At 39.6% G+C, this 21,710-nt stretch overlaps 1 protein-coding gene across 1 annotated transcript in view; it reads left to right on the top strand.

Annotated features, from left to right (window-relative positions):
* The first annotated feature begins 412 nt into the window (after window positions 1–412).
* Ets65A (DNA-binding protein D-ETS-3) overlaps window positions 413–21,710 on the top strand; it is a 185,345-nt gene continuing 164,047 nt past the window's right edge. Inside the window, exons 1-2 of the mRNA XM_071590294.1 lie at window positions 413–1,435; window positions 2,433–2,480. Of these exons, the coding sequence (XP_071446395.1) occupies window positions 1,357–1,435; window positions 2,433–2,480 (127 nt within the window). The 5' untranslated portion in view covers window positions 413–1,356. The remainder of the gene's footprint in view (window positions 1,436–2,432; window positions 2,481–21,710) is intronic.

The raw sequence follows: 21,710 nt of genomic DNA, 5'->3' as shown, positions 1-21,710 counted from the left end.
AAAAAGAGGACGGGTGTGCTTCATTCTGTGCGCTGGTTTGAAGACTGGGAGACGAGGAGATAGAGAGAGAGAGTTAGAGAGGAAAGGGTGGGAGGGGACTTAGAGGGTGGCTGAAAGGAGTAGAGTGGAAGAAAGGTATAAAAAAGCAAAGGAAAGATATGGGGCCGGCTCAAAGGAGGAGATCCGCGGACTGATCCGTGGCAGAAGTCGTCGCGTCGCCCGTCGGGTAGACCTCTTGTCATCGTCTCTCGGGGAAAAAAGGGGTTGTTCACTGTTGTGAGTGTGTGTCTGCTGTGTGCGAGTGTGTGTGTATGCACCTACATATATATTATATATATATATATATATATACGATTTTATATAAATCTTCATTCCTCTCAAGAGCTTTGACGTTCTCTCAGTGACTTCGGTTTCGGCGGACGCGATCTGTGCGGGGGGGCTCTCAATGTGCCGACTTCCCACCTCCCCCCACGGTTTCACGCGTGCGAGGGGTCTGCGAAAGAACGAAGAACGATTCCCGCACGGAGTGACACCGACTCCGCACACAGGACCGGCAACGAGACGGGGGAGCGACCGAGTCGCGCCCGAGAAGCAAGATAGATGAACCCGGCAGCGTGTTGACCGAAAGGATTCACTTCGACGAATAAACCAAAGAACTAACGTGCCCTCCGTTAACGTAACGCGCAAGAGGAAACCTTCCGACATCCAAAATATTACCATTCCATCAATTTCTGAGAAGTCCACGCGAAAAAAAAATTCTGTGCTAACGTGTGCGTTTGGCGAGCGGAGAGAGATGGTGGGGAGAAAAAACGAAACATAATTAATCGTCCACGCCCCCTGAACAGAAACGAATGAAGCACTTCTTTTAAAGCACCGGTGTGTAATAGGATTTTAATCCTTAGTCGTGCTCATCGTAAAGTCAGTCAATAATACACCTATTTGGATAGTCGGGAAGAAAACCAAGTGGAAACTAGGGAAGATTCCACCTTCTTTGCCCCATCCGAGTCCACTGCCTTCCAACCGTCTCCACGTCCACCATCCTTCGCAAGAAAGAGGGGGTTGGGTGTATTTCTGCCCTCTCTCTCATCCCCACCCGTTTGTCTAAGGGTCCCACCCCACAACCCCCTCCTTCCTGTTCGTCTTCCGCCTGCGGTGCCCAGTCCAGTGTCGGGCGCGCACACCCACATATACGCACACGAACGTACCCCGACGCACACGTGTGATAGAAGGAACTAACGCGTGAGAAGTAGGAGGAGGTGGAGGAAGAGGAAGAGCCTGTGGAGGAAGGAGGAGGAGGACAAGGAGGAGGAGAAGGGCTTTATCACAGGAGAAGGGGCGAAAGGAGAAGGGAGAACAATGCTGGACATCAAGACGTCGGCGGACTACCTGACCGGACGGACCGGCACATTCACCAATTTCTCGATGCTGTTCGCCGGTAAATCATAGCCCCGATCCCAGCTCCCGCCTCACCGCGAGGCTCACTCGCGCGCTTCTCCGGCAACGATCAATCATATCCTTGGGTGTTCATTCTTTTTCAATTGTGTATATCAACGTATGTCATCTTCCATATTGCCGTGAAGCGTATGCATGGTAGTGGCAAGATTACGATTACTTGTTGTCACCCGTTCGACTATCCACACCGTACGGTAATGTAAATCAGTGATAGATAAAATAATACCCATATATATCGTTATTTTTACAAGATTTAATACATTTTTTGTCCATGAAGAGGGATGACATGAATATGGCACGTAGGAAATATCACCCTAAAGTTTAATTTCGATTCGTTTGATTTAGTGTTCATCATATGCAGTTGATATATTCATGTGATGTTACTGTGTTTTTTTGCTTTAACAAACGTGGAATCGATAGGGATTGTTTAATATTATTTTTTAATGAAGATTGATGATAATAATAAATTACACCACTCCAGTGAATTTATTTTCGTCTGTATATCACAGTACAGAGAACATATGTCTAATATATACTAAATTAATTTTATCTAATTTTATCACGTACCGTTCTCCTTGAGAACATTTGTAATCCGAAATGTTTATGCGTGTTAAAATAAAATATGAAAATAAAAAGAATCAAATTTTTAATTAGCTCGTATTTTTAAATAATTTATTCGTGACTTCGGTGTGAACAACTAACCGCCAGGTATTCTATTCACAGAAATGGTTAATGCAATATAATTTTCATCATTCACCCTTGCTCCCAATTATTTCTGTAAAAATGTCTCCATTGCTTTCATTGCCTTTAGCATCTTAGCCTTCGCATATCAGCGAGAATATGGAAAGTGATGATTTTCCTGCAATTTCTATCTGTCATAAAACATATTCTCTATATGTAAGGTTCTAACAGTGTGTTTATGTGGAGTTTTTACGGCAAAAAGCAATGCATTAATTTCCATCATTCTCTCCTCTCCGCAGATACCACGTACAAAGGCACGTGGAGCTCGCACAGCAGTCACGCACAAGGTAAGAAGATTCATATCTCTTTCTGTCTTTCGTTCCTTCAACTGCACGGGTCCCGCTCACGACTCCCCTTTCAAAACAACCAATCTCGCCCTTTTTTTTCGAGAGCACCCGCCGCCCACCCTCCTTGTCCGACCGCCGCTCCGCACCCCATTTCGCTTCAATTGTTCCAATTTTAACCCGCCATTGTGCTCCCCACCCCACATACCTCCCCACACCCATCTACCTCCCCCCCCCTCGCCACCCGTCCCCTCCCCCCCCATACAGGACATTCGCCACGGGAACCGCGGTGATTTCGGGAGGCATTCTGTTTCGTTCTCCGTGCGAAGCAGGACTTCCATCTGCATTAAAACCCTTCGATTTTATCAATCGATCTGAATCATCACCGTCCTAACCCCACCCTCCCATTTCTGCTCCGGTGTTTACGCTTTTTTGGCTGGGGATCGTCAGTGCATAATCCACATTTACGTTTGGATAAAATTAGTGTTTAAGTCTTTAAAAATCCAAACATTTGAGAATCCTGATCTGAAAAAAAATGCTCATTGAAATTCTTATATCTTCCTGCGATATTTGTACTAGATTCAAGTGAAATCGTCGTAATTATTTGCATTTGGAATACATACACTCGAGAATAGCATGCTGTTTTTACAGGTCTAAACTTTTAGGTAACATAAGTAGAAAAAAGAGCTTTGATCTGTCTACATTTGTGGGAGGTAAATGTTAAAATAAAATTGCCTTCTTTCTTTTTTTTCGCGTAGTTCAAGTTTGATTTCCGTTTTACGACTTTACACTATTCATTTTAAGAAACTTTATGTTTCCCTCGTATTAAATTGCTCTTCAACTTTTTCAGTTGTCTTGTAACCTAGCGCTGTGTTCACTAAAAGATCTTCTAGATATACGAAGATACTATCTAGATATAGACTGAGGCGATTTAAAATGAGTGGAACTATTAAAATAAAATAACGAATATTTACAGCCCTCTCTTTAACAATAAATATAATAAATATTAATCATTTGGGCCATATTAAAGTAAAAATATTCATAAGTTGCATTTATTCATCCGAAACTATTTATATGCTTTGTGCTACAAAATACTTTGTCCGGTTAAACGCCTCCAGAGATATTTGGTGTTGAAAAAACTTGTTTCAGTTAGAGCTCAAATAACTATTTCAAATATTTTGGCCATACCATGTGAATAATGATCAATCATCTGGTAAAGCAAGAGTATTTACTTTGTAATAATTTAGAAAAAAGACTTAATCATCACTTTCAAAACTATTTACTAAATTACGTAATATATCAAAACTCCGCCTTAGTCGTGTATACGTTGAAATCGCGGTCAACAATATACTAGTATGAAAAATCGTGTGGAAAATTGGCAGGTATTTTCTATTTTCAACCCAGCTGGTAACAATTGAGAAGCCATTGGGTGAAGGTATAGGGATTAATAACAGTAAATGCAGCAATTATTACTCGCCATGACCGGGATTCAGAACCGGATCCCACGAAGTCCGGCCAATGGGAACTCAGTGCCTAGTTATCTTTTTAAATTAGGAACATTGCTCAAAAACGTTGTGAATACTTATTTTCCTCTCATTTAATGAAAGATATATGCTCCTAAATATACACATATGCATCTTAAAATAAGATACAGGCTAAATTAATCCTTGAAATGTTTAATAAAAAATGGGGTTAAGACCAAAATATCAATGCCGAAAAGGAGCCTTTAGTAAAGTCATGTATTTGAGAATATATTATAAAATATCTATTCTGGATTTCGATATTGTTCATTTCAAACCATTAAATATTTCACGCCAAATAACTGTTCAATATTCAAACAGTTACATAATAACATAACAATAGTCGTAATTAAACAAAGAGAGAAAAGCTTAGTCACCAAATTTGAGCAGTTTTCCAAATTACGTAATGCCCAATTCTAATTTTTTCTAAAATATTATTTTTAATCTATCAAGTTTCACATTAAAACATCATGATTCAGCAAATTGGTTAATATAATTGTACAGTCTAATGTTGCAACATATATTATGGGACGGCAAGAAGGGAAATACTTAATATCCTCTTAATTACATTCTATAATTCATATTTGGGCCTAGTGCTAATAAACCCTATCACATGAATATTTTACTAGTATTCTTATTCCCTTTTGTTTAAATTATAATAGCATTCGAAGTAATATTTCAGTTTTGTGGACATTCATTTCAATATCGTATAAGAAAATACGCGCTGAATACAATATTTAAACAAAAAAAACTGAATAAAGGTAAATTAAAGTGAAATTGATTTATGATCATACCTGATTGGTACCATACCTGACTGATACCATATGATCATACCTGATTTTTCTAAATAAGAAACTATAAATCTTAAGGAGACGCATTTATTATGATTGAAAACTATCTCAGCACAAAAAATTTGACTCTAGTATGGTTTAGATATATATTATTTACTATATTCATTCGGATGACATTTTTGCACCAGGCTATTAGTATTTTTTAAATTAAGTAGCTGTTTTAACAACGTATTCACCTCTAACCTAGAATACTAGTCAGCTAGCGCTTTGATGCTATTTTAAATGCTAGAAAATATTTTAGCCAAATTTTTCTGTTCATGACTTTTGTCAATTGGAGGGCAAAAAGCAATAGTAGCGATCCTTGAAGAACGATTTCCGACGAATTCTCGTGAATACAGAATATATATGCAATATACCTAACATACAAAAGTTCTTTTTAGTGGCAAATTCATTCATATACTCTCTTTTAGAGTTACAAAATTAAAAGAATTGGTGATTATATGGCAAAATGTTATATCATCATTATATATTTTCTGATAAGTATTCAGACGTACATAAAGATTTGATTCGATGAACAGCATTTGTAAAACCCAGAGAAAAATATGTTTTTGTCAGACCTCACATATATGTGGGTGCATATCTGCCACATTTGGTACACATCGGTTATAGATAACAAAAAATTTGGAAATAATTAGTGAAACAAGTTCTTTCAGAAGGAGTATAACACGATATATACAAAAAAATAAATTTCGTTTCATTTTTCTTCAACTAAATAAACCACTTAATCAGTCAAAATATGAGTGAATGAATAGTTCTTACCCAACATTTTTTTTCCTATTTCAAAATCCGCAATTTAAAATGAATAACTTTTTAATAATATGTCCGAGGACTTGATCTGAATAAAAATTCGAAGTAATCCTCAGACAGACACAGCTTAGCATATTTGGTCCTATTCTTACGACCATACACATAAGGTAGGTTTTGCATAAGACGAGTCTCACAAAAAACTCGACTTCAATCACTCATGCGCACTAATATTTTTAATTTCTTTCCATTTTTTTACATAATGCCCCCAGACTTATGTTTTGAGTTTGACGGAACCCCAAGGGTTTGCACATTGATCTAACCTAAGAAATCAAGGAAAAAAGGAAACAAGAACTCAGCAAGTATTGACCTAGAAGGAGCGAACAGAGAAGACCAAAAAGGGTCACCCGGTAGTGAGAGGGAGAATGTGAATTCGTGAAGAGAGGCAAGGCATGGGAATCAGCGCGGGAGTGGAAACCGGTGTGTTTAGGAGGGCGCAATCGAGGTATCGTGGGAAGGGGCGTTATGAGAGTGGTGCTCGAAAGAAGGGAGGAATGGGGTGAATGCAATTACCGTCGCATTACCGCATTCGATATTGCCGGCGCCGCCGCTTCCCCCGCGCCTTGTGCTCCGGAATCATTTCAGGATGAGCAGCAGAATGGCACTGCCAGCGGTAAATGAAAACAGCGGGAGGATTTGGGAGGAAAAGGAAGAAATATGTAAATAAGTGTTTGTGTATACGAGAAACATACGAATATTTAAGTACAGTTGAGCACGTATAAACAGGGTCCCTACTCCTTTACATACCGGCACATGTAAGAGTATGAATTTGTGTGATTTTATACACACACACACACACACACACACATATATATATATATATATATATATATATATATATATATATATATATATATATACACACACACATATATATACCATTTGGACGTTAACCACAAAAATATAAATAGAAAACACGTAAAAGGAAGTCACACTTCAAAAAGTTTAAGCTTTCGGCCTTCTCTTAGGCCTTCCTCTTGTCTGACGTGGTTCTTCAGATCTGGTGAGTCTGACCTGATGCTGGTCTCAAAGAAGGTTTAAAGCTTAAACATTTTGAGATGTGTCTTTTACGTGTTTTCTATTTATATTTTTGTGTTTGATTGTTCCGTCCAAATATCGTGAGTACTCTACATTATCGATATACATGTACTATATAGATCTGATGTGTGTATATATATATATATATATATATATATATATACATATACATAAAAATATATATAGATAAAATATATATATTTATCTTCCTTCTCTGCGTCTAGTCCAAAATCATTATTAAACATAACTATGCAAACATTCCATTTTTTTCAAATTTATATATATATATATATATATATATATATATATATATATATATAAATGTAACCCTACAATATATGCACACACATGCATAAGTTCCCGCATACATAGCAGGAGGACGCAGTGAAGGGATAAAGGCTCTCCGCAAATTGATGCGCAACTCTCCTGCCGCTTGTTCCACGCAACCGACTCGCCCCATCATCGCCCGCTTAAATCTCCCCATCCCTCCCAACTCCCCTCCCTCTCTTTTTTCCTTATCTAGTCCTCTCCTACCATCTCCGCAGCACCTATCCCCCTCCTCTCCTAGCCAACAGCCTCGACCTCTTTTCTCTGCCGGCACGCGTGAACTGCAAACGCGCACTCGTATGTTTTCCATTCAAGTATTTTATAAATGTTATCATTCCTGAACCGAATCTTTTCAATAAAACTTCAGCAACGGGGAGTCAATGAATGGATGGGTGCATCCAAAACATTTGTGTTAATTTTACACACCATAGCGCTTATAGTAGTTGAATTTGTACTTTGTACTCGCCTATTGGACCAATTTTCGGGGTAATTGTCATGCATTGGCTGGTTCTCACTATTTATTTTCTGTCTAAATAATATATTTTCTAAAGTGCGGTATACCACTCTAACTAGCTTAAATCGGCGAAGAAACTCAGCACATTTAAATATCCATTTATTAACCCTTAAACGTTTCCTTTCTAAGGTCAATAATTGTAAAGTACTTTGATCGAGCTATTCATTATGCTCTCAATTGCTATACTATATTCTATCCTCATGAGCTTTTGCCAAGATTAGTTGGTTGTCCTATTTTCCATATTTTACTGAGTTTTTTCCAAGGCTAATACAATACTTACACGTTTCCATCCGATAGTTCCTCATTATTCATACCAACGTAGCAAAGGTCCAATGACACCTATTAGTTTAACGTTTTTGAAATAAATATAACAAACAATATTTTAAAGATAATTATCAAAGTAAAATTCCCAAACCACTATTAATATATCCGGAAAAACGACGAAAGAAAATGATAAACTTAATTATGATAAACTAGATACAACTTAATGATTCTATCTCCGGTAAATTCAAGAGAGGTGTCATGGTCTAAAGCACGTTAACTTAGCCTGTCCCGTGAGATCACCGGTTAAGTACTTTTGGTCCCGGACGAAGGTTGGACGTTCATACCTTTTCCGTGGTCATTTAGTCCCATTTGTGCTTGTGGCAGGCAGGTTAACCATGTGTTGGTATAATTGATCAAGAGATTTCAGTGACTGGAGCGCCTGTCGAAGGGTCCTCAATATCAGCAATCAAATCGTAGTCTTAGCGTTTGTCACTTTAACAATTACTTTCATTGAATCACATTGAGAATGTGAAACTTAAAAGGGATTTGTTGAAGTGCCCGAGGTCAGGTTGTGCTTTTGTCATGGGAGGCAAGTAAGATGCGTTTCTGCACAATTCTATTGGCTGTTTCCATCCATAATCTACCTTAACCGGTAGATGACCAATAATAGTCATAATTCACTTTGCCTATAGGTTATCTTTATTATATTGATTATAAGATTATATTGCCTAAGATTAGCTAAATTTTTATTTAAAATTTTCATAAAGCCTTTTGACCCTTCTTTAAGAAAAATTTTATTGGCTAGCATGTATTAATAGGCAGGTAAAATTTACTATCGTTTACTCCTATTTTACTTAAATACAAAACTATTCCTTCTAGAAACCTTTGAATCTAGAAACACCTTTGAATGTCATTTCATCAGTCCGCGTTGATGCATAAGCATACGAGTATTTCGTCTTTCTGGTGCAAATGGGAATTAAAACATAAACTGAAAACGGTATTTAACGTAGTCATTCAAATGAAAACAATCACGTAATATTAGCGTGTTTTTTAGTTTGGCTAAACTTCCTATTGTAGAAAAGAAATTTGCCATTTCTCAGGCTTGAATTCTCTATTCTCGAATTTTTAATTATTTAGCCAAAAACCTTCCTAAAAATTTCAAAGTATTTTGCTAAGGCCTTCTTACTCAATTGTTCATTTTATTAGGTAGGTATTAGGTTTATTATGAGCAATGGGGTCCTTGGGGTCAAGACGCTCCTAACTATAGTTAAACTCTAATAGATCGCATTAAATATCATTTAATCCTTCATTCTCCAGTGACTTAAGAAAACATCTTTTAAGAATGGTGTATCAAATAAACCACATCAATCCCTCGCCATAATAATTGATCAAATTCATACTGCCACAAAATTGGGCAGCACAAAAACGTAAAATAAGTGCAAAATTGATTTTAATTTTCATCGTAAGATCAAATAACATGGATAATACAAGTAGTAGCCATTTTAATCGATATATCCATTTTGAGAATGGGGTGGCCGAGACTATACCTGACCTCCCCTTCTTCTCATTTAGGTCAGTTAATTCTCTGTCAGATAGTAATGTACTTGTCAGAATTATAAAATGGTAACGTCGATTTAATTTTCTCTGTTACTACAACATAGTGTAGAGATCGTTTTCCACGTGAGATAAACGACATCAGAGGGGTAAAAATATAATATACGACTTAGTAATATTATTTTAATGCGTCGTGATCAAAATAATATCGTTAATCCTAATAGGCTACATAGTCTTCAGTTCCTCAGGTCAGTTATTGATGTGGTAAATCCTTATTTTCATGGGCCGGTGTCAAACTGATCACCCAAATATTTCAAAACCAGCCCCACAAACTGCTCTTTTATTGGCATTGAAACATCAAATGACAAAACATCCCCGACATAAAAGACAACCCCATTACACATGTACACACATCCAATCTAAGACTTTTATTATTCCTTCACGTGCTTCCAAACAATGAAGAAAGAATGGGACGAATAAAAACGAACTCAGGGCACGTTCCTTCGCGCGATCCCCTTCTCCTTCCTAACGCCCCGAAATCCACCCTCCCGGCTAGGGAGTATTAAGCAACCCATAAAACATCAAACCAATATCTTGCCCCGCGTTCTCAAAAAGATCTTTGATGCATTTACCGGGTGTTTGGGGGAGGGGGATGAGAGGGAAGGTAAAGAGATGAGGGGCAGGGGAGGAGGAAATGAACAGGAGAGGAGAGGAGAGGTTTGAGGAAAAAGGAGGGAGGCTTTATACGAGGTCCTATGTTTCGTATTCCCCGAGAAGTCCCTCCTCCCGTCTCACCCCCACTCCCCCCCCCTAGATTACGAATTATGGGGAGATAACGGGGGGAAACTTGGCCATTACCAGTGTAGGAGGAAGGAAGGAAGGTGGGGGATTTGGTGGGCGTGGGTGGGGAGGTAGAGGAGAGGAGCATAGCGGTGGGGTAGAACAGTGGTCGGAAGGGAGTCGACGGGGATGGGAATGAGGAATTTTCGAAAGGCTGGGAGGGGGGGAGGGAAGCAAAAGGGAGGGGCAGGGTGGAGAGGCAGTTTTTGGGAAAATAGGAAGGGTGGTAGGGGGGAGGGGCTCGACCGCGGTAAACGACAGGAAATTCGGCGTCTGCAGAGAAAGGAGGTTTTTGGAATGGAGGTTGGAGAGGGTTAGTGGCGTGGAGAGGATGGGGGGAGGGGACTGCGGAAAGGGGGTGAGGAAACAGGATTAGCCCCCGCTGGTGTATAAAGGAGGGTTGAGTTTGGAAGGTGGGCGGCGGGGCGGGAGAACGTTCTTCCTCCAACGGCGTAGTAGAAAAACCCAAAAGGCGGATCGGAGAGCACATTATTTCGTGATTCCCTTCCTCCCATTACTCTTACAACGCCGCTAAAATTCCTGATGAAATCATGGAGGCTGATTCAAAAGAAAAAAGGGAATCAGAATGGTTCAACCTATTTCTCAAATCGGGATTTGCGCTAGCCAACTCTAGAAAAACGTGTTTTATTGGGTTAATTTTCACAGCAGCAGAACTGAGATTTCCCTCATTGCCGTATCAGATAGATTCCATAGACAGATAAAAAGATGTCAATAGAACAGGATACTTATAATTTTTTCATGGCGGTGTCGCGAAATACATGCATGGTAAATATTGTTATTACATTGCGGATTAGTGGATCAGTAGCAGACGTAATTGGAAAAAACCACCTCATAACTATTATAGTATGGAAATAATGTGGATTGATATTTCTCAAATGACTGATTTTTTAGGTGATACTCGATAGTAGCACTTCATGCGTCATGTATATATAAATAACCAATCATCATCCTTCCCTGCCAGAGGAACTCTGGTTAGATAAGTGTAAACATTGCAAATCTATGAGTACATGCATTTCAATCAAATCCTCCAACATGTGTTATTTACATTGAAATTCAAATTTTTTTAAAGTAGTGACCGCCAATTCTAGGTATCTAATCTCATAGTAGAAAGAGAAACAGTATGAGAAGGTACCAAAATTACCCTGAATAAAATTGAAGGCGGACAGCAATCGAGCGAGGCAAAATTGTCTCAAGGAGTTCATTTACTTAGCCTACCATTGAGAATTCTTGCCTTCCAAATTGCTGTGTTCGTAATTATAAATGATAACTTCATGGTCCTTTAAGAATTATTTCTTTTGCTGTATGTAAAATTGTGAATTTTTCAGGAATTTCTTTTTGTAGGTTCGTGAAGAAATTTCATTGATCAGTGATGATAATCAAGGTTTGTTGAAATAAATGGCGAGATTATTAGCATATTTTACCGAGTAATATTTCAAGGTTATCGTAAGTTCTTAAAATACTCATCCATCAAAGAATGCAATTTGTATTTTTTTAAATTACACATTGTAGAATTGTTAAGTACTGAAATATGTTCGTTAGTATTTTTAAAAACCATTCAATTTCAATTATGACCTCAATTTCTCTTGGCTGATCTCTCAATGCGTGTATTTCACAAATTTAAGGAGAATTATTGTCGCTCTCACATAATTTTGATCAGATTCTACATTCCTCTGCGTCGGCGTAAACTTTATTTTGAGAAAGAAGTGCCAAAAGTAGCTAGGAGTAGAATTTAAAATTGCTAAGAAATCTAAATTAAAGCAATCAAAGTGTTTACCATGACAATTTGCCTATTAAACGCAATTTTGACCATTTGCCAAATTGCCAATCATTTCTGAAAAAAAAACTCCACAAAAGGTTCCTTGGCTCGCTAGGATACGCATTCTGCTGTTCAATAATTTAAACCTGTTTTCAACGATTACAAATTAGGAACCACCCTACTACTCTAAAATATATTAATATTTTAAAATAACTATCTTTTATAATATTATAACGATATTTCTTTATGTGTGAATCCACTTACAATTTTTTGCACATGATGTCTTTAGGAATTGCGCTTCTCTGGGTATTTAAATTTTATGAGATGTTTCCTTGGTATTGTTTTCATACTATTGTTTTCATTTAAAATATCAAATATATTCGGAAATGTATCTTTCTTTCTTATGGACAGTGTCAGCATAAAAAATGCCCAAACTAAGTTAGCTTGGGTTCTATTAATACTAAAATGATATAATCATACATTGTAGCTCAACTATTACCAAAATTACAAAAGATTAAAGTCAATACTGTATGTCATTCCTAAGTTTTGATTTTGTGGGAAAATATGATTGATATTTAATATGATTTCATTTTTCCTATCATTCAGCCAATAAATTTTCATAGCAGTGACAAGTGATTACTATTTTATATGACAGGCAATCTGCATAGGAAATCATAATAAGAAAAGAAATAATTGAACAAATTAATCACCTAGAAAAAGAAGATATTTTCTTAAATCAGGTTTTATGCTGGCTAATAAGTTTTTGATTTAGTTCGTCTTACTTCACTTGACGATAAACTTTTATCTGCCATATTTCATGAATAATTTACATTAAACTCAATGAAAATTTCCTTTATTCTTCTTCTTTCATTCGTAATTTATTAATGTGTACTTCAAAAAAGATAGAAAATAGTACTCATTGTCTCTGAATGTCCTTCTAAATGATTTTTTCCTCCTCTCAAAATGAGAATTTTGAATTTTTACGATCATTTTCACCCAGTTGCATTCACAATTTCCCTAAACATTAAACGAACCCATATGAACCCTAAAAAATTAGTCTCAATGTTCACAAATTTCCGCCATTTGTAAAATTAAATCCAAAACGCAAAAAAAGCACACATTCGCGGTATCTCCTGCTGTTGAGTCCCTGCAGCTATTATGTGTACATAGTTTCTATCTCATTACAGGATAGAGCTCTATGAGAGCGAATTTTGATAATATTTCAACATTATTCATCGGCAAAAAGATAGACAGGGATGTTATTATTCCACGGAGGCTCATGTCCAAATGACAAAATATAAGCCTTTCTCTTCACGAGATATCCATATAAACCTCTTTTGTTTTCGATTGTACCATCTCACCAACCTCTTTAGTCTTTCGTCCTGCGGTACGTCACCCGCTCGCTTCCCGACTCCTCACCCCCTCTGCCCTCCCCTTTCCTTCCTCCTCTTCCTTCCTCCCTATTCTTCCTTCGTCCAACCAATTTCCTTCCTCCATCTCTCCCTACTCCCCTCTCGCCAGTCATCAAGCCTCGACGGGCTCTTCAAGAGCCGTCACGCTCATCCGTTAGTTCACTCCTACGAAAAAAAACCCTTCTACTTCCCTACCAACGCCCTCTCCTTTACCTCTCCCGCCCCAAGGAAAAACTACCCTACACCCCTCTTGCCTCTCCCTATATCATAACCCCGCACCGATCCCACAATTTCTTCCTCCCTCTCCCTTCGTCAGCGAAGAGGAGAGTAGAGAAGAAAGAGGAGGAGTATTTTTCAGACAACCAATCTCCTCGCAGATAGTGACGGGGAGCGCTTTGAAAAGGCGAGAGGAGGGAGGGAGGTGGCGGGGTTGAGCGAGGGAGAAGGGGCGCCAATCAATACGTACACTCTTCCGTGGGTCTTAACCTCGTCTTTTCAAACCCTCCTCTTCCTAAAACTCACCTTCTCCGATGCCTCTTACCAAGCGTTTGATAACACCTCTCCCCTCCCCCGTTTACGCGCACTAAAGTCAAGCAAGACGAAATCAAAGAAATGGACGTCGTATAGGTACATTTTTTAAATTCCTTTACATTATATTGGGATTTATCTTGCAATGCCCCCACAGATCAATCCAATAAATTGGGTTTTAGCGCGATATCATGACGCTATCCACCATTGGTAAATACTTCTGTTTATCGGTAGATGTGATAGTCTAGTCATTTTCAAATAGTTCTACTATCAGAGTGATATCACGGAAATAATGCGTGTCCTTAGAAACAGGCAACAATATGCATTATTCTACCCTCTTCACTTATCTCCCATCGTCCCAAAAGTTTCTGTCGTATTGATTTTATTTTCACTCGCGAGACCTCACAAATTGTTTTTATTGCACTCATTTTAAGTTTCCTTGTTTTTGTCATTGGGAAAGAATATTTTTCCCTAACATTCAAAGGGGGCATAACCGCATTGAATAAAAACGTCGTTAGCGTAACACAAATGAAATATCTCGCTTAGGAATAGCAATATGTTCAAAGTCTCATCCGGAAATAACCTTGAGACAGGAATTACCCCGAAAATACCGGTAGCTTTCCCGTGCCTACCACGAATTCTGCTATTCATGGAACATTCTGCGTATTCACTAGCAAAATACAAGTACCAATACTCTCTAAGTATATGCAAAAAAAAGTTATGCCACCTTCAATTACGACCTATAATATGCAATGTCGCTCATTGAAACTTATAGCTTGCCTACTGCTGATGCCATCATTACTTTCGTAATGTCCAACGATCTTCGTCAGGAATTTTTCAAATGTTCCAAGAATTAGACTCTGGTTTCCAAAATCTACGATTATCAGTGCTTGATCAAAACATTGATTTATGTTCTATTATTATATTTCACGCACGATTAAGATGAGGAAAATTTCTCCCGTGGCAACAGGCGTCTCGAGTGGCAAAGGTTTCTGGACAAGACGTGAGTACTACACGTCGCGGGGCTGGAGCTCATTACCCCCGTGAAACTGCGTGCATTCTTGGAGAGCAGCCTCCTCTGATAGACCCCCCGCCACCCCTTCCCTCATCTTCGTCCACCCCCATTCGTCTAACCCTTTCTTTGCGAAATATCCCCCAAGGGCGGAATTCATTTGCTTACCGGGGTTGGGGTAAGAGAAGTTTTTTTTTTACGAGTAACTTTTTGTGACTCGTAAATCCGGGCGTGTTTACAGACCTGTTTTCCCGTCTCCGATCGCATTGTGTCGCCGCTGCGGGGAAAAGGATCAGCGCGAGGGAAAAAGAGAGGGGGACTGAGTAGTGCGCTTCTCTCATCTTTTTTTTTCTTCTCCTTCTTTTACGAGCGCTTCGGTATGGGGGTGTGAGGGAAAAGACGAGCGATCTGCTGCACCCTCCCCTGTCGATTTTCCATCATGTAGCAGAGAAATGCGAAGTGAGGAGGAGGGAGGGGTGAGCTACTATAAAAAAAAATAATTTCTGATTTACATGCGCACCCACTTCGCGACACTACCAAAAGGGCAAAGGGGAGGGTCCCTGAGCGATAGGTATACCCTCAATTCCAAATTTGGGACAGAATTCCATGGCCATGGAATCAAAAAGGTACACGGGAACAGTTCGTATGCTAAGCATTACAAAGCAAGAGGAGGTGAAGGTGAAGGGTCACGTAAACAATTTCACTACAACAGTTAATCGCCGCGTATTTTGAATTTAATTTGCTAAAAAGCACACACAGCAGGCAATCTGATCCACAAAAAGATATGTCGTTGTCGACAGATCTTTGTCTAAAGACATGAATCTTTAGTTAATCTTGGGGTTTTAGTTTTACCTAGCGAAATTGAAAAATGACGAAAAAAATTAAGGTTGTTTTGATGTCATTAAATTCAGTATTGAATACTTGCTGCGATGTAATACTGCCTATACTGCGATATAGTACTGCCTTCCCTTCCAGTTTACGTGTACTTATAGCAATTTGGTAGCTCATTAGGTCAATTAAATTTGTATTAATCTACAATTTTTGGTTATATCATCTTTATACATCATCTAATTTAGGTTAGACGATGAAGCCATTTAAAACGTAATGCTGGGTAGTCACCCCATACACTATTTTATAGGTAAAATGCAGTGCATATTCTTCATTGTCGGAGAAGTATTCCCATCTATAATAATTGTGGTGTGATAAACATAGCATTCAAAACAGGAAAAACAAAACATATCTCCACTAAATAATAGTTCAATCCAAAATACAAAAATCGAAATATGTAGTAAATATTATATTAGGGTTATAGACTGGGAAGACTATAGATAAATATTTCTTCAATTACATTTCACCTCATCATTATATTAATCAGAGGACAGAGATCAATTTTTTTCAATAGGAAAACTCAAAATTAAATAACTCTTGAAATTTGAGCAATTTGGTGCAGTCCTTAGCCTCATCACATATCCCACCAAAATTGATCGTGGCTAATATTTATGCAATGCAAATTTAATAATTTTTAATGTCATTTTCCTGATTTAAAAAACCTTTGTCGTAGATCCCTTCACAAATATATATCTACCGATTTCAGTGCAGGAGGACTGGGCAAAATTCGATACGGTGCTCCATTTCGTCTGATTGTGTTGACTTGAAGTGACCATCATGCACCCGCCGTGTTCCCTCTTTTGCATCAGCCTCATCCCTACCACTCGCGATGGAGGGAATTGCAGTTTTAAATGCACCGAATCCGAGACTGCTTGACATAGCATTGCAGCGTCGTACCTGCGAGCCGAAATAAAAGGACGTCAATGGTGTTGGGCGGACGAAGCGCGGCATTATCGCGCCGAGCTCTTTTCAATGCCCCGCGCCCGTCGTCGACAGAGCCGTCGCCGTCTGGGACGCGGAAAAAGACAACCACCCCCCCCCCCCCGCCCAATCCCTTCGCCCGCCCTTCTACTCCTCCCTACCTTTACTCACCTCACCCCCAAGTCGTTTTACCCCCTAACCCGTCCGTCCCATCGCCACGACGTCTATTGTAGCGCCCCCAACCATCCTTAAACTCCTTCCTCGAGATATAGAGAGAGAGAGGGAGGCTGCGAGAATGGTTTGGGGAGGGGAGGGGGAGGGGCAGAGAGAAAAAAATTCCTTTGATTCGGGGCGCGAGAAAGACTTCAAAAAATTGAATGGGCCGCGCGCGCTCCTCGTTGTCGTCTGCTCAACTCGCCTGATTTTCGCCAGTTTTGTGTGCGTGCGTGTGTGCCCGTCCGTGTGTGCGTATGTGTGTGTGTGTGCGTTGGGAAAACTTTCAGAAAATCCCTCTCCGCCCGTCGCCTTCCATTGTTTCTCAGAATCCGAAGAGGAGTTGTTCCATTCCGTCTCTCCCTTATGACACCCTCCCGTCCCCCTTCCCTCCACACCCCTCCCCCAGTCTCCCCATTCCTCTCTATTTTTCCCGCGAGTCGAGGCAATACTACGGGGAGGGGGGGAGAAGAGGGAACGAAGTCGGAACGGGTCAGGAGGGGAGAGGAGTGGGAAACCGTGTCAAAACGCATTTGAGTTAGGGGAGGGAGAGAGAGAGAGAGAGGGAAGATGGGGGAGGTGGTATCAGGAATGGGAGGGACACGAGTCGCTCGGCACACGTGAAATATTTTTTATTCTCCACCCCCCCCCTTCTCTCTCACTCTCCCACCCTCTTCCCCCTCCGTCAAAAAACCGGCGCCACAGTCGCCAACCCTTCGTTCCGAGGTGGTGACAAAAGGCAAACTCCGGGTGTGCCTTTCCCGGGGAGTGAGGGAGGGACAGAGGAAAAAAAATGAAGGACGGAAAACATGAGAAAAACGGCCCGGCAAATGTGTTGGTGCGTGTGCCCTTGTGTGAGTGCGTGCGCGTGACGGTGTCAAAAGGGTAAGGGGGAAGGGGCATTTCCCCGCAACACAATCCGTCCTTGATTTTTGCATTTACTCTGTCCGTCGTATGCGTATAACACATTGTGCATTTTCGACGAAGACATGAGATCAAGGTATGAATCATGGAGACGACTGCAAAAGAGAAAAGTACATTCACCACTAAGAAATGAGCAAATATCCATAGAAACACGGCTCCGTGATAGACGTTATGTTTCATTAATTCTTTTGATTCGATTTTAATTCCATTGGCGTGACCAAATGCCATTTTAATCACCGTTACCATTAGGATTTGATCGCTCTCATTACTTTTAAGATTCCAACGCCACTAGTAAATTCAGATTTATTTTATTCATTTTTTACTATTTCCGTAAATTTACAGGAAAATCCTTTTCAAATTAAATGATACATATTTTATGGCCAATACAGAAATGTATTAGACATGTATGTGTATGTATGTATGTACATATATAGTAGAGCGTTGGACTACTGACCCGGGACCTAGAGAGCCTAGGTTCGGTTCCCGGGCAACACCTCTGTGCACCTGCAGCTCCACCCAAGCTATGTGATTTTTCGGGTACCAGGTCTTCCTGGGAAACCATAACCGTCACAGGGAAAGGAACTGGCCCCCCTACCCTGATGTGTGAATTTCACACGCCGTATAGGGCTTAGTACTGGGTGAACTCTACCATCACCTACTAAACCGACCTTCGGGTTGATTACTGTGTTTATGGTTATATATATATATATATATATATATATATATATATATATATATATACACACACACACACACATATGACGCACTCGACTGCTTGAGCTTTCGATGTAACGTAAATTACACTGCGGACTAACTGCCCCGATTCTTGACCATAAGATGGCGTTCTGGAGCTGTTTCACCTACCAAACGCGAGGTTACTGGCAACTGCTCTTTATTTTCGCCTTAGCTATTACAGAGAAACTATCGAAGAGTTTGTAGTAATAGTGGTAGTTATTTGTTTGTTGTGATGGCTTCAGGTGGGTGTTCGATGGGCACGGTCTTAAATCACAACATTTCTTAGCTTCGTCAACCAAGATAACCTGGCATCATACAGTTCACTAAACCGTTCTTTAATCCTGTATAGTTCTTCTCTTCATTCCGTTCCTTACATCCTTTTCCTCCCTCTGCCTCGCTTGCCTAACTTTCTCCCCTTTATCACAATTATCAACATCTCGTCGCCTATCAAAGTGCTCTACATCGAATTTTCCTGGCCCTATTGGATTTTTTCAAACAATTCTCTCTCCTACTATATCTAATACCTCTTTGTCAGTTTTTGTCTATTTCACTTTTTCTATCCCTCTCCACCCACATCTCAAAAGCCTACAATCATCCTGCTCCAATGATCGAGTTTCCGCAACTTACCAAACCACACTCCATACTGATATTTACTTAATATTCTCGCACAACGTTCCTATAATTCTTTTCCTCGTTCTATAGAAAACCTCTTTGTCTAGCGATTTTTTTTTCTCCTCCTGTCCCTTCTTTGACCACCTTGGTCTAAGACTCTTTCAAGATAGCTAAGCATTCTCAAGTTTTTGCACTACAGTTTTTGCACTCCAGTTTTAACGCTTAACTTTTCTTTCTTTCTTTTCAAAAATCCAGCAACCTTTGTTTTGTTTACATTTATTTTCATCTCATACGCAGCACACTGATTTTATAATGAGCTCATCAATGATTGTAACCCCTTGGCTGACTTGCTGACGAAATCTTTATCATTTGCAATTCTAACTGATTTTATGGTGTACCCACCACTTTGACTACTGCCTCCAGTCCACTCTATGCCTCTTTGTCACAATCTCCGCATACTATATATTGAAAAGATCATGTTATGATGGGCTTCCCTGCAACATTCCCCCTGCCTATTACTACTCATGCAGAAGATTTTCACTAAAGGCCTTTTTATAAATTCGAGCTGATAATCGATGTGTCAAAGTCAGTGCATCGCTGGTGTGTGGGAGGGGAGTAGCTTAGTTCAGCCACACTTATAACTATAGAAATCTCACGTGAGTAAAACTAAATATGACCAGGGCCAATTTTTTTTAATGTACACTACATCCTATGATATTCATATTTTAAACCATCCTGAGTAAAAAACCTCGTGAAATTGAAGATTATAATGCACCAAGCAGGTATTTCTCATGATTTAGGGTAACAAATTTATTAGGGAAATATTGGCCATCGGAGGTTAAGTAACGGACTCTCCATCATGAAAGGCATGACTTCATGATTCATAATTATGAGCACGAGATGCAGCCTTTCACTAACGACACCTTCGGTACCAACGCCAGTTAAAAGATGATGTTGATGTAATATGGATAAAAAACTTTTTGGCATATTTTTGTAAAAATGCATCGAAAGAATTAGTCTATCTTTATTCTTATCATGACCATACACCCGAGGTAAACGACAGTGTATTATCCTTGGCTCAATTTTATACTCATCAATGCAAAAGTTGAATTTCTAAAAGGGATGAATCCTTGTAAATCCTCCATGAGTTAGGCCGAGATAAGTAGATCGCTTGCTCAAATCTCTGATAATTTCTTAGATATATCAGTTAAATCATAATATCAGATCTGTCAGTAAATCTAATAGGTTGACATCGCTCGTTAGTTGTCTAGATGAATCGCCCGCATTAAAACCTATTATTCTACAGCCAACATCCCTAAATCCGTGCCTCCACACCGCTTGATAGATGTGGAAATTATGTTTCAAGATTGCGTGATAACACAGTGTGGAGTTTGACAAGGACGAAATAAAAATTAAGCGGATGAAACTTGAATTGGAAGATTATAAGTCCATGTCTACCCTGACATTGTATTAGACCTGGGGAAGAGAATGATTTTCCGTTGATGATGCTGGCATGTATGCAATAATGGGAAACGCAAAGTGCCCTTGGCGTCTCGAATGGAAAATCTGATTTAATCCCGTGAAAAATACGGGAAACATCGGGAAAGGCTCCGGAGGCGGGGGAGAGCGGCGTTGAGAAAATGGATTCCCACTCGAAATGACGTGACACGAGGTAATGGGACGGGAATCACGGGAAGGGAAAGAATAAGTTCGGCGCGGCCAATCATAGCCGCCCTTCCTTCGACCCACCAACACACCTCAAATCCCTCTTTCAAATTTGTGTGTGTGCTCGCCTTTGATCTGTGCCCACGATGAAATACAAAAAAAAAGAACTCTCACAAAAGTGTGTGACCCGAAAGCAGTAGAGGGACGGATTTGATTCGATAATGTCCCCGCCCCTCTCTCCCTTTCTTTACCGAATCAAAATCGTCGGCCCTTCCGAAATCACCGATCTTGTTTTGTTCCGATTCACCCCACGGCTCTTCTCTTCCTTTTTCTTATTCTCTCTTTCACTCACTCTCTCAACTCTCTTCGATCATTCTCCACGTCCCTTGTTTTTCCTCCCTCCACCAAAAGCTACTTCTGCATGGTCGTAAGATAAAGTCGACGAGTGTATGCCGACAAATGTCAGTCCGAAGCCTAAACTCTTCCGCCCTATGCACATCTTAACTCTGTTAGTTCCGACTGGAATAATTTTATGCGTCCTTTTAATCGAATCTTTGTCATTCTAAATCACAAATTAAATAATCTGAAAACAAGTTATTAGTTTTTAGAATTCCTATCGGTTTTCATCAAGCAATTTATTTATTAGGTCAATCACGATCTACCACGTCAACGTAATTATTGGAACACCTAAAGAGCTCTCGTAATCCGTGATAGTGATAACGCATCCAATATGAAAAAAGATATATATATACATATATCACTAACTTTCGAATTTTCGGTGGTCGCAGCCACCTATATCAAGAAATAGAGGGATAGATATGAGTTCTATCCCTC

The sequence above is a fragment of the Hetaerina americana genome, unplaced genomic scaffold (genome assembly GCF_022747635.1).
Source record: "Hetaerina americana unplaced genomic scaffold, ioHetAmer1.1.p SCAF_4, whole genome shotgun sequence".
NCBI classification, from domain to species: Eukaryota; Metazoa; Arthropoda; class Insecta; order Odonata; family Calopterygidae; genus Hetaerina; species Hetaerina americana.
The sequence above is the reverse complement of the archived record's forward strand: the minus strand, read 5'-3'. Positions and strand labels throughout refer to the sequence as shown.